The sequence below is a fragment of the Macaca thibetana genome, chromosome 4 (genome assembly GCF_024542745.1).
Source record: "Macaca thibetana thibetana isolate TM-01 chromosome 4, ASM2454274v1, whole genome shotgun sequence".
In the NCBI taxonomy this organism is placed as follows: domain Eukaryota; kingdom Metazoa; phylum Chordata; class Mammalia; order Primates; family Cercopithecidae; genus Macaca; species Macaca thibetana.
Genome location: NC_065581.1, coordinates 86,702,759 through 86,730,060, shown reverse-complemented (window position 1 = coordinate 86,730,060; position 27,302 = coordinate 86,702,759). Strand labels below are relative to the sequence as shown.

Genomic DNA, 27,302 nt, shown 5'->3' with positions numbered 1-27,302 from the left:
CACAATATCGACTCACTGCAAGCTCTCCCTTCCAGGCTCAAACCATTGTCCCACCTCAGCCTGCCAAGTAGCTGGAACTACAGGTGTGCACCTCCGTGGCCAGCTAATTTTTTTGTATTTTGTGGAGACAGGGTTTTGCCATATTGGCCAGGCTGGTCTTGAACTGGAATTATAGATATGAGCCATGGTGCCTGGCCTCATTTTAAAAAATACAGTAAAATCCATTATTTTATCCTTTTTAGTTTAGCGGAGGTTTAAAATGTCTTTGTCTTTTGTTATTAGTGACATGAAACATTGTTTGTGTTTTATTTTTATTTTTTTGAGACACAGTCTCACTCTGTCGCCCAGGCTGGAATGTAGTGGTGCCATCTCGGCTCACTGCAACCTCTGCCTCCCAGGTTCAAGCAATTCTCGTGCCTCAGCTACCCAAGTAGCTGAGACTACAGGCACGTGCCACCATGTCCAGCTAATTTTTGTATTTTTAGTAGAGACGGGTTTTCACCATATTGGCCAGGGTGGTTTTGAACTCCTGGCCTCCAATGATCTGCCAGCCTTGGCCTCTCAAAGTGCTGGTATTACAGGCATGAGCCACCGTACCCAGCCTTTATTTTTAATAAATGAATCTTTTTGCATTTGGTATTCATTATGTCTTTTGGGGTGATACTCTTCATTACATTTATCATAGGTTTTAATATTCTGTTACCTTTTCATATTCTTAAAATACATATGTGAACTAAAAATACATATGTGAACCTATTTATCTCTGATGATCTTATTTCTTAAATGATCATAATTTAATTTCTATTAATGGATTAATTTTTTCATTTTCTTTTTTTAAAAATTTACCTTGAATTTATTCTTCTCTGAAGTGTGAATCTAAGTACTGGTATTTACCATCTAGTTGAAATAGCATTTAATTTCTTTCCTCATTGTTATTGAAATTTCCCCCTTGCTTTGTCATTTTAAGCTTTTTTTTTATTTTTATTTTTTGAGATGGAGTCTCGCTATGTCGCCCGGGCTGGAGTGCAGTGGCACGATCTTGGCTCACTACAAGCTCCGCCTCCCAGATTCATGCGTTCTCCTGCCTCAGCCTCCTGAGTAGCTGGGACTACAGGTGTCCGCCACCACCCCCAGCTAATTTTTTTGTATTTTTAGTAGAGACAGGGTTTTATTATGTTTGCCAGGATGGTCTTGATCTCCTAACCTCGTGATCTGCCCATCTCGGCCTCCCAAAGTGCTGGGATTACAGGCGTGAGCCACCGTGCCCGGCCTTAAGCTCTTTTTAAAGAGTTTTTTTTGTTGTTGTTGTTACCAGTATTCTTCCAACCCATTACATTTCTTCTAATTCACAATATATGTAGCTTTGGAGGCTATTGCTGTGCTTTATATTATAGCAGTGCTTCCTTCTAATCTTTTCTTTCTTTTTAAAATATTCTTTGGTATTCATACTTTATAGATAAATGTCTACTGTTGACTTAAGACATGTTGTAAAGTACTCCACTCAATTTAATTGGGATTGCTTTGACTCTATATGTACTGAAGTATTTTCTTTATTTCGAGACAAATATTATCTGATAGGAAATTGTGATAATTAGAATATTCAACTTGATTCATGAAACAAAATTTGTGAACCCCCCTAATTTGCTGAATTCTGATTGCTGCATAGATATATATAAAAAAAAAAACTTGAATGAATGGCATTGAAAAGATAACATTCTTTATTACATTAAATGGAAAAAAATACATTTATTTAAAATACAAGTAAAATTATAAGATATAATAAAATTTGCATATTTTCTAAAATAATTGTGATGGAAGTTCGAAACTGTGTCCTAACTCAAATCAAATGAATATTTCTTTGGGCGGTTTTCAGGTCAGTGTCTAAAACTGTAACTCCCAAAGTTTTGTTTTGTTCTTTGGATAGGGATGGACTGCTATTGACGAATCCTTTCATAATTTGATCAAAGCTGCAGACTGCTTTTGTTAGAAAAAGCATTCATGTACATTCACAGAACTTTGCTTAGAAGGAGCAAAGACCCCTTTTAGGCCACCTGTGTGCCCCAGGTTATGAACTGTTGTTCTAGGATCTCTCGCTAACAGCAAATTCTTTTTTGTTTCTTGTGTTTAGGGTCTGACATACCTGAAGTGATGCTGGATTTCATTGACTGGCTGACCCACCAAGAGTTTGGCAGAAAGTGCGTGGTCAGTATCAGAGACATCCTGTCCTGGGTTAACTTCATGAACAAAATGGGGGAGGAAGCTGCTTCGAAAAGGCCAGAGACCATCTCCACTGTGACGTCTTTTGTCCATGCTGCATGCCTGGTGTACATAGATGGAATAGGTTCAGGTATGTTGTCTGGTAGCTGGTGGGGACAAGGGGCTCGGATAGAGGGGCATAGGAAATGGAGCAAGCCCAGGCCTCTGACCCAGCTATTTTACCGAATCACTTCGCAGAACATTTCCAAAACTCAGAATGGCTTTCCTTTTGTTTGTACTCTTTGAAGAGTGGTTGGCACACAAGATACGCTGCAATTTCTCAAAGCTGGTAGACCAGGTACTTAACAAACATGAAGTGGTGATTATGAGTAGAGTAAAGGCTGTTGAAATGTCTTTGCTTCTAAAGCACTGGCTTTTTTTTTTTTTTTTTTAAACTTTATTAAGTTCTGGGATAAAGCTTAAAATTAAGTGTTAGGAATAAAGCTTAAAATTTTAAAGACATTGAACACTTGAACAAAGGCTTTTTAGCAAAGCAATTTTATTTTTGTGCAGAGGGGTATTTTTTTGGCCAGTTGCCATGAGAGTACACTTGAACAAAGGGCACGAGAGCCTTTTTTTTTTTTTGACGCAAGTTTTGTTTTTGTATTTTTCTTTTATTGACCGGGATTGGGTTGTATAACTTAAACTAATTTTGATTGGCTAGACATTTGAATTTTTTTAGATAAGGTGGGCATGTAAAAGAAAGTGGAGAGGAAGGGGAAGGGGTGTTTATAATGAGTTAGAAAGTTAGTTTTTTTTTTTAAATAAGGAAAGGAATGTGAGCTGGTGTTGATAGCGCCTGGTATTGTGGCGTGCCTGGGCCTTTAACAAAGGCAAAAAGGAGAAAAAGGAAAAGGTGGGGTTACTATGAATTAAAGAATAAAAGATCAGATTATTTGAAGAGAAACTGAATATGCCGGTTTGTTACATAAGTATACATAAGTATAAGGATACATATGTATACATAAGTTGATATATATCAACATGTCATCTAGGCTTTAAGCTCCTCATGCATTAGGTATCTGTCCTAATGCTCTCCCTCCCCTTGCCCCCCATCCCCTGACAGGCCCCGGTGTGTGATGTTCGCCTCCCTGTGTCCATGTGTTCTCATTGCTCAACTCCCACTTATGAGTGAGAACATGTGGTGTTTGATTTTCTGTTCCTGTGTTAGTTTTTTGAGGATGACGGTTTCCAGCCTCATCTATGACCCTGTAAAGGACATGAACCCATTCTTTTTTATGACTGCGTAGTATTCCATGCTGTATATATGCCACATTTTCTTTATCCTATCTATCATTGATGGGCATTCGGATTGGTTCCAAGTCTTTGCTATTGTGAATAGAAGCACTGGCCAATTTTTAACGTGCGCAGTCATTTTTTGATAAAGGGCCTGAATATTTTAAGTTTATTTTAATGTCATAAAAATCACTATGTTCTGGTTTTTCAGCCATGAAGATTTGAAATATAAATCAAAATGGTTACTAGTGCCGTATTAGGTACTGTATCTAGGCTGATTTATCATTGAGTGTCTAGAGTGTTTTACTGAATGATCTGCTGCTTAATTGATAATCCATAGATTGTGGAGGATGGGTGTTAGACTTCTTTCTTAGAACTGCTTATACTAGAAATCACATTTAGGCTGCAGTTTTGCTGAGGCCTCTTTTTTCCAGGAACCTGTGCCAGAGCTCCTGCTGAATGGTGGTGAAGATTGGTGTTGTCCTATTGCTTCATGGAGTGATCCTCTGTCTTTTAGGGGTAACTTCCTCTGGGTTTGGTACAGCCCTTTTGGCACGAAAAGAATGTCTGAAATTTCTAATCAAGAGGCTTGCCAAGATTGTACGACTTACAGAATATCAGAAAAATGAATTGAAGATTTATGACAGAATGAAGGCCAAAGAATTCACTGGAATAGATAACCTTTGGGGAATTCATCCATTTTTTATACCAAGGGGTAAGAATGATTTTTAAAAAACCAATTTTCCTTTTCTATAGATCATAGATACTTGGCTTTTATTGTGACTTAGTTTTAATGTGTAATACTCATGATTATGTTTGCACTAACTGAGTTAGATTCTGACTTGGGAATAACCATAATTGTGGGAATGGTTCAAAATATATAACTGGCATGTAAAAATAGAGGGAAATAGAGACTTCAATCTATAAATAGATTTATACAGTGCTTATTTTTTTATTAGTTGGTTCCCACATTAGGAACTTTCCTGTAGTAGAGCTCTAAACTTTGCTAAGGTTGAGAATAAACTTTTAAGTGGCTTGCAAAGACCTGTTTAGCCTATAATGTATCTTAGCTGTAGAACCTCATCATCTTTTACAGAAACAGGTTTTGTGAACCTTTGAAGGCTGGTAATGTGTCATTCCTGATCCAGTCCCTGGCATCTGACATTTGGCCTCATAGTCATAGGCACTCAGAAAATTTCTGATAAGTGAATGAGTAAATAGGAAATGCAGTAGTCTAGGAGATAGTGGGTTTGTGTTCTAATTCTTCCTCTCTATCTAGGTTGCCTCTACCAAAGATTTAAATGAGGCAGTTAGATTAGCTACTTCTAAGGTGCTCCTATTTTTTCAGGATGTTGTTTCCATAGCAGGGTCTTCTGTTTCTTGTCCCACCGTCTTCTCTACATTAATAATTGATGAATGCCTGAAATATATGGAGTTGCAGTGGCAATTTACTAGGGTTTCAGTGGTGAACATAACCAGTCCAGATTCCATTGCCCTTTCCCCTCTCCTCAGAGCTCCATCTCTCCTTAGCAGTATTCCCTCTTCATCCCTAATGGGCTGTATTATCTAACCATCAAATCCCTTCTCTAAGCCGCCATCATAGGATTCAGTGCTCCTGTGTAGGAGATATATGCTAGTGGCCTAGAACTGGGGTGGTAAGGGTAAGGTGATAAATGTTTTCCTAGCCTCACTCTCTTTAAACTGGTGTACAAAAACAACAACAACGACGAAAACAAAACAAAAATTTCTTTCAAGAGAAAGTGGCACAAATGTTAACTCTTGCAAGACCATTATTAGTCCTGCATATCAGTTAACTTATGAGTTAAGGACGTAGTCTGAATTGTTTTGGTGGCCAAAAACATTGGATGAAATTGATTATGTGGAACCATGTGGCCCATACGCCTAGCTTACACTTGGTTTTTAGGAAAGTAACTATGAAGGTAAATTGTACAAGTACATATAGAGATTCAGGGTGTAAGTTGTGAAAGGAGAGGTGTGCGTTTGCAATTAGACTTATGTACCTATGTACATGTATGTGTATAGGGAGAGATCTGTGTAGTAGGCACAGTTGAAGAAAACATGCTATTGGCTGTTCCTTTAAAGCATTTTATGGATCTAAAAGTGGGGAAATATTGAAATAGGGATTGAGCATTTTCACTGCAAATGGTACTTCACTAACTGATAGCCCATGTGGTAGAATTTTAAAATCTTGAGTTGATGTGTACATATGATTTGATGGTGTCCCGCTTATAAGTGGCTTTGCTTTTCTCCACTTAAGGACCTGTCCTACACAGGAATAATATTGCAGACTATGCACTCAGTGCAGGGACCACTGCTATGAATGTACAGAGGCTCTTAAGAGCTACCAAACTGAAGAAACCCATTCTCCTGGAGGGTTCCCCTGGTGTTGGCAAGACAAGTTTGGTGGGAGCATTAGCGAAGGCTTCAGGAAATACCCTTGTTAGAATCAACTTGTCAGAGCAAACGGTAAGCTCGGTCATCCTACAGCTGATGGAGATAGCTATAGATAGTAATGTCTGTGTCAATATAGTTTCCTAATCAGAAATGGTTACATTATCAGTATCCTCAAATATTTCTTTTCTTTTTTTTGTTTTTTTGAGACAGAATCTTGTTCTGTTGCCCAGGCTGGAGTGCAGTGGCACAGTTCTCCTGCCTCACTCTCCCGAATCGCTGGGATTACAGGTGTCCGCCACCACACCTGGCTAATTTTTGTATTTTTAGTAGAGACAGGGTTTCACCATGTTGGCTAGGCTGGTCTCAAACTCCTTATGTCAAATGATCCACCTGCCTTGGCCTCCCAAAGTGTTGGGATTACAGGCATAAGCCATGGCGCCCGGCCTGTATCCTCAGATATTTCATATCATAGTAAAAACCACAGCAACATGACCTTCCAAACTAAATCTTCTTTGGATTTGTTCATTGCTGACACCTATAATATTAATTCTCTCTGGATGCTTTATTCTAATTCTCTTTTGAGAGAGAATTATCCACTTTGGTATTTATTGTAATATAACCCCACTTAATTTTTTGCTTAAATTTTTTTAAAAAAGTAGTAGAAATAAAATGACTTTTAACAATCTAAGGAAAATATGGTACAGATGACAAATTGAGACTCCTTTGGAATGGAGTTTTGCTTTCTTTTCTTTTTAAGCCCGTCAATTAAATTCCAAGTACAGCCAATGTTGAGAACTGTTAATCTAGAGCACCAGGTCAAATTGATTAATATATGGAGCATGTTGGGAAAGTTCTTGGGGCATGTTTGGGCTCCTGGTAAAGAGGGCTGGGATTGGTTAGTTCTGTCTTGGGTGTAGAAAGGAAGAGTAGTGATGCCAGCCCAAAGTGGTTATCATTTCAGATTTAGGGGTTAGAATCTAGTTGATTTTTAAAGTAATATTGGCTTTTCTCCATTTCTTCCCCTTTCAAAGGACATCACAGACCTGTTTGGAGCAGATCTCCCTGTTGAAGGTGGCAAGGGAGGAGAGTTTGCCTGGCGTGATGGCCCCTTACTGGCAGCTTTGAAGGCAGGCCATTGGGTGGTGTTGGATGAGGTGAGGAGCCTGTTTGTCATGCTCAAGATGGTGATCATGTGTGTGAGGAGTAGTCATCCTTTCACAGCTCCATTTCACAATCCATTTCTCAGTGGAAGATCCTGCTGATGACTTTTCTCTAATGAAAAGATCCTCTGTAGTTTCCTTTAAGAATAAGGAAGGTCAGTTGGCAGAGTACACAAAAAGGGGCTCCTGTACATAAAACCTACAAACTCTCCCACTGGTTAAAGTTATCCTTCAGAGGAAAACTGCATCGTCACTAGTTTAGTCTCTGACAGGCTTGCTGTTTTTGCATTTATTTTAGAGGCATTTTACAAGTAGTGTCAACCACTTCATGTTTTATTAGTGCACCAGAGAGACTAAGAAAAGACATACAAAATGACCTACCAAAATGAGGAAACGATCAGTTATATGTGCATATTGGGTAAATTATCAGAAGGAAGAGCAGAGCATGAGACATGATAAATACTGAATCTCTGACAGCTAGAGATATGGAGCTGTGTCAGTTTGGGGTATACAATATTCAGGAAAAGGCTAGAAGTATTTGTGGGAGCTGAAATGATTAGAGTGATGTACATGTCACAGGTGAGACTTTGGACACAGGTTGCAACAGGTCCCCCAGGCTCAGATTCCTGGGTCCAGTCATCAGAGAGGGTGCTGCAGGACTTCTGTCTGCTGAGCTGCTTTCTGCCTTTTATTCTTGGGATAACAAGGAAGGGGAATTTTTTTCCTTTTTTCAGATTTTTTTTAAACAAGTTGTCTGATAGAATATATATTAGCCAGGAAAAGAGAAAGCCTAGTTTTAAAGCTGAAGGCTACTGACCATACTTAGTATTTAGTGGAATTGCATATTTAGTGGAATTGCATTCAGGGACTGCAAGACATTCTAGATTTATAAACACACTTAACAGCGGCCTTCTGTTTGGGAATATACAGAGCTGTTTGTGCTTTGTGGTGCATATGTAAACATGACACTTGAAATTCTAATATAGTATGCTCTGATTTTTGTCTATTTGCATTTTATTAACTTGTATTTTCCCAATCTCCTTTTTCTGTGTTACCAACAAACCACACATGCTTTCCATCCCTGAGCTCTGAACTGCTCATCTGAAGACCTACATTCAGCTCTTTTCATCCTGGCCCAAGAGCCGCTTGTAATTGTTCTTGTTTACAGAATTGGTGGAAATCAGCTGTATTGACTCCTTTTATATCCTGACTTTGAAACCCGTTGGATATTTTGTTCAGTGTTTGAGATGGGAAAGTATTTAAAAAGTTAGCAAACCTTATCTGTTCTCTACAATTAGTGTTACACATCTTTTTCTTTTTCTTTTCTTTTTTTTTTTAGGCAGAGTCTCGGTCTGCCGCTCAGGCTGGTGTGCGGTGGTGGGTTCTCGGCTCACTGTAACCTCCTCCCAGGTTCACGTGAATCGTGAATCTCCTGCCTCAGCCACTTGAGTAACTGGGATTACAGGCATGCGCCACAATGCCTAAGTTTTGTATTTTTAGTAGAGACACGGTTTTGCCATGTTGGCCCGGCTGGTCTTGAACTCCTGGCCTTAAGTGATCCACCTGCCTTGGCCTTCTAAAGTGCTGGGATTACAAGCGTGAGCCACCATGCCTGTTCTGTTACACATCTTAAAAACTCAGATTGTGAAAATGAAATATCTGTGTATTGGCAAGGTTTTCTGCAAGTTATTACTTACAGAGTAGGTTAATATAGGTACGTATAATTGATACAGTTTAACTTTTGAGAAGATTTTTAACTTTAAAATTTAATTTGAGCATTTATTCAGTTTAAACATTATTGATGTGTGTGTGTGTGTGTGTGTGTGTGTGTGTGTATCTATGTAAGATACCAGCCAAAATCTCTTTAACGTACATGGGAAATAAAGAATAATAGAATTGGACCAGGTACAGTGGCTCATGCCTGTAATTCTAACATTGGGAAACAAAGGATGGAGAATTACTTGAGCCCAGGAGTTTGAGACCATCCTGGACAACATAGCGTGACCTTGGCTCTACCAAAAAAAAAAAAAAGAATTAACTGGGTGTGGTGGTGCACACCTTGGCCACAGCTATGCAGCAGGCAGAGGTGGAGGATCTCTTGAGCCCTGGAGGTGGAGGTTGCAGTGAGCTGTGATTGTGCCACTGCACTCCAACCTGGGTGACAGAGTGAAATCCTGTCTCAAAAACAAAATAATAGAATGAAGACAAACCAACTCATAACTCAGCCTAAAATATAGAAGGTTATCAATATTGTTTGAAATTCCCTTTCTGAAGATAACTCTAGCTTTTTTTGCTTCATATCATTTCCCTGCTTTTTGTTTCAGTTGTACAACATATTTGAGACAAATATATGTACTTTCTTCTTTAAATAGCTTAACCTGGCTTCTCAGTCTGTATTGGAAGGACTCAATGCTTGTTTTGACCACCGAGGAGAAATCTATGTACCTGAGTTAGGAATGAGCTTTCAAGTGCAGCATGAAAAGACGAAGATTTTTGGGTGTCAGAATCCCTTTAGACAAGGAGGTGGGAGAAAAGGCTTGCCCAGGTCTTTCCTTAACAGATTCACTCAGGTAAGATTTGTTGTTGCCATAGAGACCAAACATAGACTGTGAGGGGATAAGACTACTATTATGAAGCCTTTAAGGATGTTCACTGTGAGAATTAGAGAGGATCAGCTTAACGATCCTCTTTCTTGTCCTTATATGATCAATATGAATGTGACTGATTCCCATCATTGCTTCTGTCCTTCATCTTTTGCCCCGGAATACTGGATGTGTTATCAGCTGGAAGAAAGTAAGGTCCCCAGCCTCTTCAGGATTCTGTTACTGCACTCTGGGATGAAGTCCAATCTTGGACCTTTTCAGTTGTGCCTCTGATCTATTGAAATATATAAGAAAAATTTTTACTGAAATAATGCATTTTAACTAAAGAAAAGTAAGAAGGAACAGAAAACTACCATGGAGAATAAAAATCCACTATTCCCCATTCAGTCATTATTAGCATTTTGGTATCTTATGCCTTTATTCTTACTTGCAGAGGGTTACCTGTGTATGTATATGCTTACTTGTTTTAACATAAGTTTTTCAGAGTTTGGCCAAATGCCTCTAGATTTCTTTAGTGTCACTGTCCCTTATGATTAAGAATTGGCTGAGTGTCTTTTAGGAATGTTTTATTGGCTGGGTGTGGTGGCTTATGCCTGTAATCCCAGCACTTTGGGAGGCCAAGGCAGGTGGATCACCTGAGGTCAAGAGTTTGAGACCAGACTGGCCAATATAGCAAAACCCCATCTCCATTAAAAATACAAAAATTAGCTGGGTGTGGTGGCAGGTGCCTGTAATCCTAGCTACACGGGAGGCTGAGGCAGCAGAATTGCTTGAACCTGGGAGATGGAGGTTGCAGTGAGCTGAGATCGTGCCATTGTACTCCAGCCTTGGCAACAGAACGAGACTGCATCTCAAAAAAGGAAGAATGAATGGAAAAGTTTGATGACTTTTATAGTGAATACTCATATCTACCACCCAGATTTAAAAGCATTTTACATTATACATAGGAAATTTTTAATAACATCTATCTTTTTTTTTTTTTTTTGAGATGGAGTCTTGCTCTGTCTCCCAGGCTGGAGTGCAGTGGCGTGATCTCTGCTTGCTGCAGTCTCCTCCTCCCAGGAACAAGCTATTCTCCTGCCTCAGCCTCCTGAGTAGCCGAGACCACAGGCGCATGCCACTGTGCCCAGCTAATTTTTGTATTTTTAGTGAAGACAGGATTTCATTGTTCTAGTTGGGATGGTCTCGATCTCTTGACCTCATGATCCACCTGCCTTGGCCTCCCAAAGTGCTGGGACTACAGGTGTGAGCCACCACACTGGGCCTCTTTTTTTCTTTAATTCACTAGAATAGACCTTAAAAGCAAAACCTCTACTGTGCTGTATTTAGAAGATTTTGTGATTCTTTATTCTCAAAACACAAAAAAGAAATTTCTATAACTGAAAATTATCTTTCTCATGTATTGTTACTCGGTGTTAAAGATTTTACATAATAAGACATGGAGTTATTTCTAGTGTTAAAGAGAAACAGAGGCATTTCTTCATGTTATTTTTGGATTTCTAGGTCTTCGTTGATCCTCTTACAGTAATTGACATGGAATTCATTGCCAGTACTTTGTTTCCAGCCATTGAGAAAAATATTGTTAAGAAAATGGTTGCTTTCAATAACCAAGTAAGTACCTACCTGTATTGGTTTCTTTTTTTTCTGACTGTATTTGAACAAGCATTTTTTCAACATAGGGTTCTACCAAATTATCAGGATCTCTAACTAAAATTACTTTGAATTCTACAGGTTTCTAGTGGAAGGCACACTACATAGTGGAGGCATCCAGTAATTCATTTCTGTATTGTGACTACCAGTGTTAATGCTTAGAGGATATGCCAGGCATTTGGAAGTCTTGAGAAAGAGGCATCTGAATCAAGCCTGTTAATTTTTGTTTCAGATTATGTATGCTTTTGTAGTACATTCCTAGTGCTTAATGCAGTGCCTAGTAGCAAGCAGGGCATGTTTCCCAATCAGGATGTTTTCTTTCTAGATTGATCATGAAGTGACTGTTGAGAAGAAGTGGGGGCAAAAAGGAGGACCCTGGGAATTCAACCTCCGGGATCTTTTCCGCTGGTGTCAGTTGATGCTGGTTGACCAGTCCCCTGGGTGTTACGATCCTGGTCAGCATGTGTTTTTGGTCTATGGTGAAAGAATGAGAACCGAAGAAGACAAAAAAAAGGTGAGTTTCACACTTGGTATTTGTATTTCTTTCCATCTGAAAGTTGATTTCCTGTGGGTGAGAAAGGACATACTCACACTAATAGCAAGCCTTTTTTTTTTTTTTTGAGACTGAGTTTCACTCTTGTTGCCCAGGCTGGAGTGCAATGGTGCAATCTTGGCTTGCTGCAACTTTGCCTCCCAGGTTCGAGTGATCCTCCTGCCTTAGCCTCCCAAGTAGCTGGGATTACAGGCATGAGCCACCAGGTCCAGCTAATTTTTTTATATTTAGTAGAAATGGGGTTTCATCATGTTGGTCAGGCAGGTCTCTACTCCTGAACTCAGGTGATCCACCCGCCTCAGCCTCCCAAAGTGCTGGGATTACAGGCGTGAGCCGCCACGCCCAGCTAGCAAGCCTGTTAAAGCTGCTTTAAAATTTAAAAGTTAAAAGAACAGACTAAACGTTCTCCTACCTTGGAGTCTCACTATATAGAGTAGCTTGCTTTAGAGGACATAATTTGCTTATCTATCCAAATCCCCATGATCACAAACCTTAAAGCAATATTGCCCTCCAGTAATAAAGAACTAAGTCTTCATCATCTTTACAAGCACCAAGGTGAGAAGCAGGAGGAGGCAGACAGGCGATACTCAGTAGAAGAGGAAGGTTTTCTGTTTTGTTTTGTTTTTAAATAAATGTCAAATTACAAAGCATTTTATCTAGAAAGTGTAATCATGTGAAGGGAGAATATTCTGCATTTAAGTGAAAATAAAAATAAAAATACCTGTTTGTAAAACTAGAATTCCCACTGTAAGGAATTGTAATAATGTGTGCATTTTAGTTTATGGTATTTAAAATTCTGTCTCGCTGAATGCGCACAATAGCTGTAGGCAGGAGGTGCTGTCGTGGCATCTTACAGGTGAAGATCCAAGGCTGAAAGTTATGGAGTGTCACAGGTAGCAGAGCTAGCTTTCCAGTTTAGGCCCTCTCCAGTTTGTCTGCTGTTTCCTTCTAGTAAACTTCACTGTTTGAAAATAAAGGAATAGATACATAGATGCCTGCACTAGAAGCGGTAACCTCCTTGTTGAAATGTGAAGATGTGGCTGGCCCACAGCACACATGACTTTCACAGCCCTTTCATTCTGCTACCCATTCTGTTTGTTCTTATTTTTTTGAGGCAGGGTCTCAATTTGTTGTCTAGGCTGGAATGCAGTGGCACAATGCCGGCTCAATGGAGCCTAGACCTCCTAGGCTCAAGGGATCCTTCCACCCCAGCCCACTGATAAGCTGGGACTATAGGCACATGCCACCATGGCCTGGCTAGTTTGTTTTTACTTTTAATAGAGATGTGGTCTTGCCGTGTTATCCAGGCTGGTCTCATACTCCTGGGCTCAAGCAATCTTGCTGCCTCAGTCTCCCAAAGTGCTGTGATTACAAGTGGAGTGAGCCACTGTTCCCAGCCACCCAGATCTTCTTTAGTGTGGTATTCAGAAACTAATTACACATAACTCATTTATCATATGTAGGTGACTTTCAATCATTCGATTAGGAGAAAGTCTTAGTAGTTTTTAATAGCTTTATTGATATATAATTCACATAATCAGCTAGTATTTTAATTTCTTCATCCACTTATTATAGTATATTATGACCAAAACATGTGCCAGTTGTTGAATGAATGATTCGTCAGGTGCTGGGTCACTGTGGTATGTGGAAGTTTTCCATCACTCTTCCGATTCACGGTTATTGTAATGGACCTTATAGGTGTTTTCTAGCGGGGGAGACAAGGTCAAGAAAAATAATATCATAGAAGGATAAAGTCTGTAAAAGCTAGAAGAGTCCAGTTGAATTGAATTTTGATTTTATAAAGCTAAACTGAAAAGCTAGATTGGGAATTTTTTTTGAGACAGAGTCTTGGTCTGTCACCCAGGCTAGAGTACAATGGCGTGATCTTGGCTCACTGTAACCTCGATTCAAGTGATTCTCCTACCTCAGCCTCCCCAGTAGCAATATTTGTAATTTTAATCCTCTTGTAGAACATCAGGGGTTGGAGGTTATGTGCTTTAGTGTGGAACATGAGGTCATATATCACCTGGACTCATAGGTAGGTGACAGGAACACTTTCCTATGCTGCTTTTAGTCTCACAGTCCATTGTTTGACACTGATTATTATTTTATCTATATTATTTTTATTTTCTAACTTCATTGCAGTATTCAATTATATGAGTATTGATGCTTTTTAGAAATACTATTTTGTATGCTTTTTTTTTTTCTGGCTCTAATTTTCCCTACTTTTATGGGCTAAATTAAGGTTTTTTATATACCTCTATCCCCCTCCACCATTACTCTTAGATTTTTTAGAGATCCAAAATCAAAGAGAGTTAACGGAACATTTTCTAATAGCATTACTGCTAACGAAAGGATAACAATGTAAATAATTGGTTAGAGGAATAAATTTGGTTTTCGTATCTACATAAATGTTTGGAGGTATAACATGTTTTTGGAGGCTGACTAGCTTAGATTTAAAATTGGTCACTAACCATGGGCAAATTCTATAACTCTTGTGAGTGCTGTTATCTATATAAAATGGACATGATAACTATTTTGCATGGGTATAAAGATCAGAAATAATCTACCAAAGTACTTAATACAGTATTTGGTACATAGGAGATGGTTATTGAGTGGTCGTTTTTCTTTATAATCTTTGTATTACCGTTCTATCTTCTTTTTAGGTAGTATCTTCAATGATGAAAGCAAACAGGTCTTTTTTGTCTCTAGATTTCGATATTACAGCGTCCATGGCTTCAGTTTAATTTATGGTGCATTCTCACTGGAATCTCAGATAGTTTGGAATATGACTGCTATGTTCTCAATCTCAAATTTACTTTCATTCCAAAGAATTAAATAAATGCATTCGATCCTTTTTATAAGAGAAAATTCAAAAGGATAAGGGAATTGTGGCCAGTGTTTTTAGAATGGTGACTCTTATCACTGTGCTTGTTTTCTAGCAAGTTTGCCTAAGAATTAGGTGGAGTGATTTGTGTTTTTATTGCATTGTATTCTTCCTTTAGGTCATTGCTGTATTCAAGGATGTGTTTGGTTCAAATTCCAACCCATACATGGGAACCAGACTATTTCGTATCACTCCCTATGATGTTCAGGTAAGGAGACTAGAATAATCCTTTATCCTTTGACTTTTTTTTAATGGTTTCTTCTGCTCCCACTACCAGGCACGCTTATGAAATCTCACTGGCATGTCTTTTCAGTTGGGCTACTCGGTCCTTTCCCGTGGGAGCTGTGTTCCTCACCCGTCCCGCCATCCCCTGTTGCTCCTGCACCAGTCATTCCAGCCCCTGGAGTCAATCATGAAGTGTGTGCAAATGAGCTGGATGGTCATCCTGGTCGGACCAGCCTCTGTGGGCAAGACCAGCCTGGTCCAGCTTCTGGCACACCTTACTGGCCACACATTAAAGATCATGGCTATGAACAGTGCAATGGATACTACTGAGCTGCTGGGTGGATTTGAGCAGGTAACCAGTCTGCCTTCATATTTTTTGGCAAAGCGTAATAAACCCCGTGATCTGACTGAGGGTGTTCTGAGTTGGTGGTGACCAACTCTGACCATAGGGTATTCTCTGACCCTATGATGAGTTCGTGTCCTCTGGAAATTACAGGTTGATCTTATACGACCTTGGAGGCAGCTGCTAGAGAAGGTGGAGGCTACTGTAAGGGCACTGTTAAGGGATAGCCTCCTTATCAGTGCTGATGATGCAGAAGTAGTGCTGCGAGCCTGGAGTCATTTCCTTCTGACATACAAGCCTAAGTGTCTTGGAGAAGGTGGTAAAGCTATCACGATGGAGATTGTCAACAAACTGGAAGCAGTGTTATTGCTTATGCAGCGACTCAACAATAAAATCAACTCATACTCGAAGGCAGGTATGTATATTTGGATCTCTGTATCAGGCATTTATCATTGCTTATATTGTGTCCATTTACACGTAACAGATTTACAAACGTTTTGTATTAATTTAATACTTATTAACGATCAGAACTTGTGGGAAAGTTTGGCCCAGAAAGTAAAATGAAGCTGAGGTAAAGTATTCAGAATAGTTGATCATGAAAAATCAAATTGGAAAAAAAATTGGTTACCATGCTTTGTGGTTTATTTTGTGTGTAATCACCTATAATGATAAAACAGCATGTAAAACTTTTATTGTTATTGGCTATTTTTTTACTCATAATTTCTCAGGAAATAGAGCATTTTAAACTGAAGAATAGGAGTCTGAATTCATAGGATGTGTTTATTCATTTGTGTGGAGATGGAGGAAATACATCATTCTGTATGCCATTCAATTAACATGGAAACTTCTCTGATTTTGTCGTGCCACTTTCAGAGTGGTGGTGAGCATGCTCTTAGGGAGGATTCAACCTAAAGGCCCATAGGTTGTGTCTGTCACTATGCTTGTCTTTCTTTATTTCCAAAGCCTGCTTGTAACTGATTACAAAGTGTTGATTCCTTATGGCTGAAGAAATCAGACATCCCACTTCTAGGCCAGCAAACGTTTATCTGTGGCGGTGGACCACTCATTTACTTCCTTCATTGTTGATCCGTCATTTCTCACTTTAAGCCTGCCATTTGAACTTGAAATCCTTTACTCATTCACTCTAATCATAAAAGATATCTGATGGAGTCATGTGTCATGTATTTTTAAATGGGTATTGTAAAACTCATTATTGAGTTAAGAATTTCTGTTGTAAACACTATACTGAATATATGTACTTTTAATCACCGTGACAACACTGCATTATAGGAAGGATTATCTACATCTAATAGATGAGGATGTGAGTGTTCATGTGAGTGTAGGTACTTGCCTACAGTTTTACAGTTAGCAAGTGGTTGGGCTATGGTATATTAAGTCTAAACCTTGTTACTCCCTCATCGTTCGAAGTAGAAATCCAATGTGTATTACCTTGTGATATGAAAAATAGTCATAAAACAGTTTCTAACCAAAAAGATCATTTGACAATTTTCCAGGGAAGGGCTATATAAACTATAAAGCATTTGTCTAGTAATTACCAGTTATTACTATAATCATATGATATGCTCATTATAAAGGAAGCGCAGTTTGCACTGTGTGAAGTTATAGCACTTTCATTTAGTATAAATGCACTGATAGGTGGGAAACATCCTCCTTTTGCCATTTGAGAAACCATAATACAGAAAAATCATTTGCCACCTCTATCACCCTATAGTCAACCCTGATTGGCTATTAATACAGAGAACCATTAAGAAGTATTTTCTGTCTTAAACTTAACTTTCTTATCTGTGTATAAACAGAAGCAAAACATTCTTCTATTTATTCTATTATGAAATCTTAAAAACCTCGGCTAGAAGTATCAAGCTTCCTTTTCATAAACTTAATTCTTGGTTTGAAGTTAAGTGCTGTGGATGGTGATTCTTCCCTGTGATATTTCAGAGTTTGCCAAACTTGTTGAAGAGTTCCGAAGCTTTGGTGTGAAGCTTACACAGTCAGCCAGTGGCCGTAGCCATGGCACATTTGAATGGGTTGACAGCATGTTGGTTCAGGCCCTAAAGTCTGGAGACTGGCTTCTGATGGACAATGTTAACTTCTGCAAGTAAGAACCTTACGCCTAATCATCAGTGGTCCAGCTTGAAATTTGGGATATGCTTGTCAAAGTAGAAACCCAGATAGAAGTGCTGGTATTTTGAAGCTACTATTTTTCTTAATTATGTAGGCACCCTCAGCCATAGTCTGTAGACTTCTCCCTATGGTGAACAGTTGTAGTTTGTCATCAGATAGCTGTAAGATTTCAGCTCTGTATGATAATTTTGAGCTGAACCAAAGGCTAACAAAATTGGATTACTTCTGGCAATGTCCTTTGAGTTAGGCCTTTTAATATCAGAAGTCTTTTGTTAGGGTTTCTTCAGTGCAGTGTTTTCTAATGCAGGGTCTGACATAGGGCAGGCATTTATTAAATGGCCACCAGTGACACAGCGATTCAACCACGTATCATTCTTGATCTTACAGTAAGGCAAAGGACAAGTGTGAAACTATTGTACATATACAGTTAACATAGAAGCTACTACAAGTTAGATGATGGCTATTTCTTCATGGAGCATTTATCTGAATGTTACAAATTGAAATCCAGCCACCTTAAATGGATTTGATAATGTGGAGGGAAGGGGGGCAGGAAAGGAAAAAGTGAAAAGGTTGTAGTGCAAGGAACTTATCATTATCTTTAATTTCATTTATTCAAAAATATCTTATGTTTTACTGTGTATAAGGCCCTGGGGTATGTGCCTAGGGAAGTGAGAAGGGAAATCAATGGGGAATCTACTTTGGAGAGATCACTATTGTATCTGGGTGAGTGATTGTGCCAAAAGGAAATGTGAGTCAAAAGCATTTGGAGCCCCGTGCATGGAAGGAAAGAAGAGTCAACGCAGCATGTTAACCTATCCACCATCTGAATTCTGTCTCTGCAGCCCATCAGTGTTGGATCGTTTGAATGCTTTGCTTGAACCTGGAGGTGTCCTCACTATTAGTGAGAGAGGAATGATAGATGGATCCACTCCCACGATAACACCAAATCCCAATTTCAGGTATTTATATCTCTTATATTTCTGCCTCAGAATCTAATAGCCTCAGTAGCAGAGGTAGATGTTCAGTAGGACTTGCTTCTATATTTTATTTATAAACTGAATCATGGGGAAGTTCACCCATTTATTAATTCACTTAACAAATGCTTACTGAGGCTTTACTATTTGCCAGGCACTGCTGGGCTGTGGGAACATAGCATAAACAAGAGGAGCAAGGTCCTTGCCTTGCATTGGTGACAAAGGTGGGAAGCAGAGATACCAGTCACAATCCTTTTGCAGTAATTTAGGCAACACATCACAGTGGCTTAGATGAGGGTGGTCCGATGAGTTGATTTGCTGATGGACATGTGGGTTGAGAAAAGAAGAATCAAGGATGACACCTATGTTTTTGGCTTGAGTAACTGGGTAAATGGGGTTGACATTCATTGAGAAAGGGTTGCCATTCATTGATAAAGGAGCAGGTTTAATTTGGGGAGGGTCTACAGGGAATCAGCTGTTTACTTTCAGACATAAATGAGAAGTGTCAGATAACTAGATGAAGATGTTGATGGGCATTCAATATATGAAGCCAGTTGTTTCAGGAGACTACACTTGCTTCCTGTTCTGCCGTCTATAGGTTGAGTTAAAATAATGAATTAGTACAGCCTACTTTGGGGAATATCTGAAGGTTAAATTTTTAGAGTTCTCAATACTAAAGGTACACTGGATATATATCATACACAGTTCCTTAGGAAAGTAGTTTTAGAGAAAATCTTTTGCTATATTGATGCATACTGGAAATAAAAGATCCTTGATGTGAATTCTTTGACAATGAGCCACGTAGGATTTGCCCTCACTGACTTATGCTGAGCTACACCTTTGGTTGCACTGGGATTTAAAATAGTTTTTTTCTTTGAATTGCTATTTTTCTAGACTTTTCCTCTCGATGGATCCTGTTCATGGAGATATATCCCGAGCTATGAGGAATCGTGGACTCGAAATCTACATTTCAGGGGAAGGGGATGTGAGCACCCCAGACAACCTGGATTTGAAAGTTCTGCTGCACAGCCTTGGATTGGTGGGGAACAGTGTATGTGACATCCTCTTGGCTCTACACACACAGACCCGGAGCACTGTTGTAGGTGAGGTGCTTGACTTTTGGGCCTTTGCAAAGTTTTAGTCTTCAAGAAATTTATGTTATTCCATTGGACTGCTAGTCAAAGATTTCTTACATTTAATGTATACAGAAATTATCAGGAAAACTTGTTAAAAATGTGGATTTCTAGACACCCCAAGAGGTTGGGTTTAGCAGGGCAGGGCGAGGCACAGAAATCAGTATCTGAAATTCGCTTCCTATGTCATTCTGATGCGAGTAAGCAGAGGCTAACCCTTGAGTAATTCTGCTTTACGCACTGAGGTTTATGAAGTTTGCCCATCATTCCTCCAGGGTCATCAACAGCCTCTTGAAGTTGGAATAAAGAGGAAACTGAGTTATTTAAAGCAGACAGGTGTTACTTTTTCTAAATATTCAATTACACAAAAAGGAGCGAGATAATAAATGGAGTATTGCTTGTTGGTTAACTACTCTGTGTTAGGTACCATGCAGATTGTTTATTTAATCTTTACATTAGTTCTGCAAGGCATATGTTTTCATTTTCGAGAAAAGACTCAGAGTTTGAGTAATTTATCAGTTAATAATAACAGCTGGAATTTGCAAATAGGTCTGTTGGATTTCAAATCCCATGGTCTTTTATGAGGTTACACTCAACTTGCCACCTTCATTGTGTGTCAGCATTAGATTAAGGATATATGTGACCAGGCTTTATCACATCTATAAATGAGTCCTCCATAATAAACTGCAAACAGCCAGAGAGAAACAGGGGAGATAGGAATACAAAGGTTCCTACAGGTCCATTGTGCCCTGGGGGGCTCTAGAGTCTACTTAGATTAGAAGGTTTTGTAAAGTAAGTATTTGGGTGGGGCTGAGTGGAAGGAGGTTTGATAGGACAGAATTTATCCATTTTCATTGGAGATTTTAAAGACTATTGTTTATAGATGGCATTTTTTTTTAATAGGTTCTCCAACATCTTCTGTATCAACTCTAATCCGGACAGCCATACTAATTGTCCAGTACCTGCAGCGAGGGCTGAGTTTAGACAGAGCCTTTTCTGAAGCATGCTGGGAAGTATATGTCTGTTCCCAGCATTCACCAGCAAACCGGAAGGTACTAGAAGTATTGCAGAATGTTTCTAAGTTGTAATACCGTACATTATTCAGTACAAGGAAATTTTAAAGGTGGCAACCCAGTGACCTGAGAGAGTTGACCACCACAGTTTGCTTTAATAGAGATCTGGTATCCAGGTACTTCTCTGGAAAATAGCTTGACTATAAATATTCCTTTTTTTTTTTTTTTTGAAACTTACATGTCATCAGGAAAAGTAGAATTTAACTTGTGTTTTTCATTGAAGAGTATATTACAGGTTGTTGTGAGGTAGTCACATGGAGTATTATTACTTAGCTGTTTTTTGGCGAATATCACTTTTATGTTGGTACCACTGTATTGTGTTTTTGTCTCCTGCCAGCTTGTACAGGCTTTACTGGAGAAACATGTTTCTTCTCTGCGAGCACATGAAACCTGGGGAGACTCCATTCTTGGCATGGGACTGTGGCCAGATTCTGTGCCCTCAGCTCTCTTTGCTACTGAAGATTCTCACCTGTCCACAGTCCGAAGTGATGGACAGATCTTAGCATATTGTCTCAACAGGATGAGCATGAAAACCAGCAGCTGGACAAGGTCAGTGGAGCCTTCAGCTTGTGTCTCTGGTTTCTTGGCTGGTTTTTGTTTTTGCTGGAAATGGTCAGGACACAATATATTTAACTGGAGCATTCTGTGACCATTTATTATGCAGCTGTCATAGTTTTATTGTTCATTGTGATATCGCTCACTATTTATTATTTATTAGGTGTGTTTTACCTTTCTTCCTCTGTGGGAGACTCACCTTTTCTCTCTTACCTTTGATCCAATATTTGTGAAAGGGGTTTTCTCAGTTATTTGGAATGTGAAATAAAAGGTTATTCTAGTACTGAGTTTGTTCATTTAAATGAATTTCAGGAGTCAGCCTCTTACCTTGCAAGACTTAGAGAAAATTATGCAGTCCTCCAGCCCTGAGAACCTGAAATTCAATGCAGTCGAAGTGAATACTTACTGGATCGATGAACCAGATGTTTTGGCCATGGCTGTTAAATTGCTCATAGAAAGAGCAACCAACCAGGATTGGATGCTCAGAGTTAAATGGCTTTATCATTTAGCCAAGAATATACCGCAGGGGCTTGGTGAGTAGAACAGCTTAATTTGTCCAGTGATGTGATTTATATACATTTATGCTATTTAAGTGCCTCAGCAGCTGTGTTAATCTGTGACTACACTGTTAAAATTACAGTTGGGAGAACTCCTAGGAAGAAATTTGTGGCCTAGCATTACTGTTGAGGAGCAAGTCTGCCTATAGATGTGTCACAAGATAAACTTTTGTTTCCATGTTATCCTTAGCATTTCAGGACATATTCACCTTCCTAACAAATTCAAAAGGAAAGCATACTGTATTATTTTACTTTTTAGTTTTAAACATCTGCTTTTTGTGCTGTACTGCTGCTGCAGAACCATTCTATCTGGGAAAGGTATTAGTTTTGATAAATGCATTTCTTCTAAAAGTATATAAGATTCTAATCCTATTTTAGTTCCAGTGCTCCATGTTGTCCCACTTGGAGTTGTCCCTTGGTATCTGTGGGGGATTGATACAAGGACTCTCCCTCCCCCACCCACCCAGGGACACCAACATACGTGGACGCTAAGGCCCCCTATATGAAATGGGATAGTATTTTCATATACCCTACACACATCCCCCTGTATGCATTAAATCATCTCTGGATTACTTATAATACCTAATACAATGTAAATGCTATGTAAATAGTTGTAGTATGTTGTTTCAAAATTTATATTATTTTTGTTGTATTTTTATTTTTTGTTTTTTTTTTTTTAATTTTTGAATATTTTTGATCTGTAGTTGGTTGAATTCCACAGATGTGGAACCCTCAGATATGGAGAGCTACCTGTACTTTCTTTGTAGTTCTTTCATTTTAAGAGAGGACAAAGCAACAATAACAACATTGCTTGAATTGTAAAGTACGGAACATGGAATTTGTTGGTGGAGATTAAGTAATTGAGTTTACATGAGCCTTTCTACTTCGTGAGAATTTGTCGATAAACCAATGGATATTTATAATATTTTGTAACACATGTGGTCATCTGTCTAAATATGTGTAGAGAATTTTTATAAATATTTTTGTCTCTGTTGTCCTATATGATAGCCACTAGCCAGCCACAGAGAGCGACTAAAATGTAAATGTAGATTTAAAAAAATCAAAAATCCAGTCCTTTAGTTGCACTGGCCACATTTCAAGTCCTCATATATAACTAGTGGTTATTCTATGCAGCTGTAGAACATTTTCATCACTGCAGAATGTTCAGTTGGATAGCACTGCCTTAGAGTCTAACACTGGTTTCTCCTTCCTCCACAGAGTCCATACAGATTCATTTGGAAGCCAGTGCTGCATCTCTCAGGAATTTTTACTCACATTCCCTCTCAGGTGCAGTCAGTAATGTTTTCAAAATATTACAACCAAATACGACAGGTATGCGCTTTTGATTTCTAGCTCTCAGCACTGTTTTGGAAACTTATCTTTTGAGTTTATGGGGAAAAGAGGTCTCAACATAACAGTAGTTTTTAGAAGACTCATGATATGCAGAAGCAAATTTTCCCTCTTTTTTTTTTTTTTTTGAAACTACCTTTTTCCCCACCCCCCAATGGGACAGGGTCTCACTAAGTTGCCCTGGCCTCCAATGATCGTCTTGCTTTGGCCTCCCAAAGTGCTGGAGCCACCATGCCTGGCCTGAAACTATCCATTTATCTTCCAGCTTCTGAAGGAGGCTGATGATACGCCATGGAGTGAAAAGAATCTAGGAGTTGGAACACTGGGCCATGGTACCAACTCTGCCACAAACTGGCTTGGTAGATTTTTGGCTCATCATTTACTGTTTCTGCCTGTGTTTAGAAACTAGGGGAATTAAGCTCTTATTTCTCTGAGGTCCCTTCCACCCTTAACTTTGTGTTGTCTATCAGTATTGTTAGTAGGAAGAGTTTCAAACCATGAGATATTTGACTTAAAGGAAAGTTAAACAGGGTCGTTTAATTTAAGAAAATATAAAACTTTAATGATAGATGCGGTGGCTTGTACCTGTGGTCCAGCTACTTGGGAAGTTGAAATAGGAGGATTGCTTAAGTCCAGGAGTTTGAGGCTGCAGTGAGCTGTGATAGTGCCACTGACTGCATTCTAGCCTGGGCAACAGAGCCAGACTGTGTCTCTGAGAAAGCTTTGATGACAAAGTTATAAAACCATAGTGATGACAGAAATAGACATCTAAGATATCTGATCAAAGGAAGTATTCAAGATTTATCTTTTTAAAATAACGAGTGAGAGAATAAACATTTCCTAGAACAGTGTAATATTAACTTGATTGACACAAGCATTAATTAGGAAAATGGGCATTTTCACAACACCAGATTTAAAATTTTCTACCTCCATCTTCATTTGATGATGATCAAAATATACCACTGGCCATTTGGTTTAGAAAAAAATATACATGATGCTTTTGTGTTAAATAATTCCTTTATGTGCACTAAAGATCATGGAGTGAATGGGAAGAAATCAAACAATAGAGAAAAATATTTTGCTAGTCAAGTTGTGGCTGAACTAAGTCATGGCTTTCCACTATGAGAGGATTGTAACTTTTACAAACACAGTTCTACAGTAGCAGCTTTCATTTTCAGCAGGCATCACTTGTCTGTTGGAACACATTAACTCTAACTGTCCTTTTCTGTTTTGTAAGCTTTTTATCTTACTGAGCGTTGGAATATGGGTTCCCTCCTTAATGTACCTGCTGTTCACAGTATGTTCTGGGTAGTCTGGGTAGTCTACTATATGGTGGATGCTTTTAAAACTTAAAGTGCTCCACTGAACCGTCCTGACAGCCACCTTCAACTTAATATTACCCTTTTTGTGTCTTGCCTCCCTTCCTTGGGTTTTCACAACTTCTGGAGAGTGTCAGTCTCCTCCTGATGCTTCACAGAAGTTGTGTCAGATGTGAGCCAGAGGATTGTGGGGCAGCAGCAGCCACAGCAGCAGGCACACTCTGATTATAGAGAAATTGTTTTTAAGTTTTAAAAAATTGCCTTGTTTTCTTAATGAAAACAGGTGTATTCATTCATTTTCTGCCATGTACGTAATTTTTTTTTTAAGCTAATGGTGACCACTGTGTAATTTAGCCCGTGGATTAGTGTGATATCAGGAAGTGAATTCATTGGTTGGAATGTTGTGTTCTAGTAGGGATTACCTTTATATCCTGCATTGGGATGAACTTTCAGTACATACAGATACTTTGCATTTGGAAAAGAAAGAGTGTAAAAGCTATTAAACCCTGCTGTTCTAGTATTATGGGATGAAACTCATGGTGTTTACTGGTTCAACCTCTTCCCCATCAGGATTCAATGTGCTCAAAGTAAAGCAATAAAAATATTCAACTGAAACTTCCCAGGCAAGGAATTTACCTCCAATATTTCTGATTTTTGTTTTGTTCTGTTTTTAAACTAGATGAATTTGTGATCCCTCTGGACCCCCGATGGAATATGCAGGCTCTGGACATGATTAGAAATTTGATGGACTTTGACCCACAAACGGACCAGCCTGACCAGCTCTTTGCCCTTTTAGAATCAGCTGCAAACAAGTAAGTGAAACCTGCTGCTCTGGGCACTGTTTGCCTCACTGGCTTCTCAGATTATACCTTTCCTAAGAATCTGTCAAATAGCTTATGTGTGTTGAATTTTGTGAACCTGAGAAGTTGTGGGGTGTTGGACATGATTGCCTTTATCGTATGATAATCATATTTCTACTGTTTTCTGTTTTTGTTTTGCTTTTGAGTTAGGGTCTAGCTCTGTCACTGAGGCTGGAGTGCAGTGGCATAATCTTGGATCACTGCAACTTCTGCCTCCTGGGCTTAAGCCATCCTCCCACCTCAGCCTCCCAAGTAGCTGGGACTACAGGTACACATCACCACCACACCTGGCTAATTTTTGTACTTTTTTGTAGAGACAAGGTTTTGCCATGTTGCCCAGACTGGTCTTCTGAGCTCAAGTGATCCACCTGCCTCATTCTCCCAAAGTGCCGGGATTATAGGTGTGAGCCACTGTGCCCAGCCTGGTTTTTGTTTAATTCCTAGCAGCTCCTCCCATTTTCACCTACTTGTTTTTACTTGTCTCTTCCTCAGCCATCTCTCTGTCCACATCATTTCCTGTCCTCAAATGTTGGAGACATAATAACACCTCCATACTTATGTACACACTCACATATGAATTTACGTAATTTTCAAAGTGAATCCACAAGTATAGTGTGTACCTCAGAGGTTGCCTTGCAAGCTACCAGCCCCTACTCCGCTACTCCCCCAACTCCTCCATTTCTACCATGGCCACTTTGAAGAGTTCACAGTGCAGTTTGTCAGATCGTGGCAGACCAAGGCCTGGCAGTCTGCCTAGACCCAACTTTCTCCATCCATCGATTTTCTTTCCTTTCACCTTAGTAGTTGCCACTTTCATCTCCCATCTCTTTAGTCCAAGATTTGCAGATGCAGGAGAGGAATGGCAGGGTGAAGGACCCTGATGTTCCAAGTGTGCCAGCAAATAGAGGATATGATTGAAAATGTTATTAACCGATAACTATTTGTTATGTTTTTTGAATCTCATTCTAGGACAATCATATATCTTGATCGGGAAAAACGGGTTTTTACTGAAGCAAATTTGGTTTCCGTTGGTAGCAAAAAGCTAAGAGATAGTGTTTTGAGAATGTCCTTTGAATTCCATCAAGGTAAGAACCTTTTGTGTTCTCTAATTAAGTATCTTATTGCATAATGTTGCTGAAGTTGAGGCATATTCAGCAGCTGCTGTTGTTTACTGGTTCCTTTTAATCTGTTGACCTGATTTTAAACATGTCCCCTTACTCAATAGTAATGGCTAACATTTACTCAGCACTTACTTTGTGCCAGGTGCTTAGCTAAATGCTTTTTATGTGTCCTTGATCTCATTTACTTTTTATAGCCACCTGTGATATACGTCCCCATGTTATTAGTGAGGACAGGGAGACATGGAGATGCTCAAGGTCACATCTTTAGCAAGTAACAGAGCCACTTTAAAACTAGGTCTGTCGGCTGAAAAAGTACATATTCATAAGCATTTATTATAGAAGGGAGCATTTCTCCCATCTTTATTTTTTGTTAATTGAAAAGATAGTTGTGCTTGTTGGAAAAAATTGAAACTATTAAAGTATAAAAATTGAAAAAGTTGATATTTACATCAGCTAGTGTTAGTAATAGTTTTATTTATATTTTCTCATATCTATTGGTGTTAACTATGCATCTAAAGATAAGTACTTAGTTTTCATTTTATACTTAAATACTTGTATAAAATATACATTTTTTTCTTTATAATCTGCATTTTTCAGTGAGACATTATTTACATCTGTAGGTATACATGCCTCATTTGCCAAGTTTAATAATACAGATTGAACATCCCTAATATGAAAATTTTGAAATCTGAAATGCTCCAAAATTGGGAACTTTTTGAGCACTGACGTGATGCCACAAATGGAAAATTTTATACCTGACCTCATATGATGAGCCATGGTCAAAATACAGTCCAAACTTTATTTCATGCATAAAATTATTAAAAATATTGTAAAATAGAAAGTTTGGACTATGTATATCCCCAAGATACCTCATTATGTATATGCAAAGA

The 27,302-nt window shown here is 38.9% G+C and overlaps 1 protein-coding gene across 2 annotated transcripts in view; it reads left to right on the top strand.

Moving 5' to 3' along the window:
* Positions 1 to 27,302, top strand: part of MDN1 (midasin AAA ATPase 1) — a 186,687-nt gene that overhangs the window by 94,728 nt on the left and 64,657 nt on the right. For both annotated transcript variants that reach the window (XM_050789524.1, XM_050789523.1), the window contains exons 34-52: positions 2,129 to 2,347; positions 4,010 to 4,207; positions 5,771 to 5,979; positions 6,939 to 7,061; positions 9,440 to 9,637; positions 11,174 to 11,281; positions 11,646 to 11,834; positions 14,879 to 14,968; positions 15,074 to 15,337; positions 15,482 to 15,743; positions 17,285 to 17,444; positions 18,313 to 18,429; positions 19,339 to 19,547; positions 20,481 to 20,629; positions 20,988 to 21,199; positions 21,518 to 21,738; positions 22,981 to 23,094; positions 25,111 to 25,243; positions 26,261 to 26,376. In XM_050789524.1, coding sequence (XP_050645481.1) covers positions 2,129 to 2,347; positions 4,010 to 4,207; positions 5,771 to 5,979; positions 6,939 to 7,061; positions 9,440 to 9,637; positions 11,174 to 11,281; positions 11,646 to 11,834; positions 14,879 to 14,968; positions 15,074 to 15,337; positions 15,482 to 15,743; positions 17,285 to 17,444; positions 18,313 to 18,429; positions 19,339 to 19,547; positions 20,481 to 20,629; positions 20,988 to 21,199; positions 21,518 to 21,738; positions 22,981 to 23,094; positions 25,111 to 25,243; positions 26,261 to 26,376 — 3,291 coding nt within the window. The remainder of the gene's footprint in view (positions 1 to 2,128; positions 2,348 to 4,009; positions 4,208 to 5,770; positions 5,980 to 6,938; positions 7,062 to 9,439; positions 9,638 to 11,173; positions 11,282 to 11,645; positions 11,835 to 14,878; positions 14,969 to 15,073; positions 15,338 to 15,481; positions 15,744 to 17,284; positions 17,445 to 18,312; positions 18,430 to 19,338; positions 19,548 to 20,480; positions 20,630 to 20,987; positions 21,200 to 21,517; positions 21,739 to 22,980; positions 23,095 to 25,110; positions 25,244 to 26,260; positions 26,377 to 27,302) is intronic.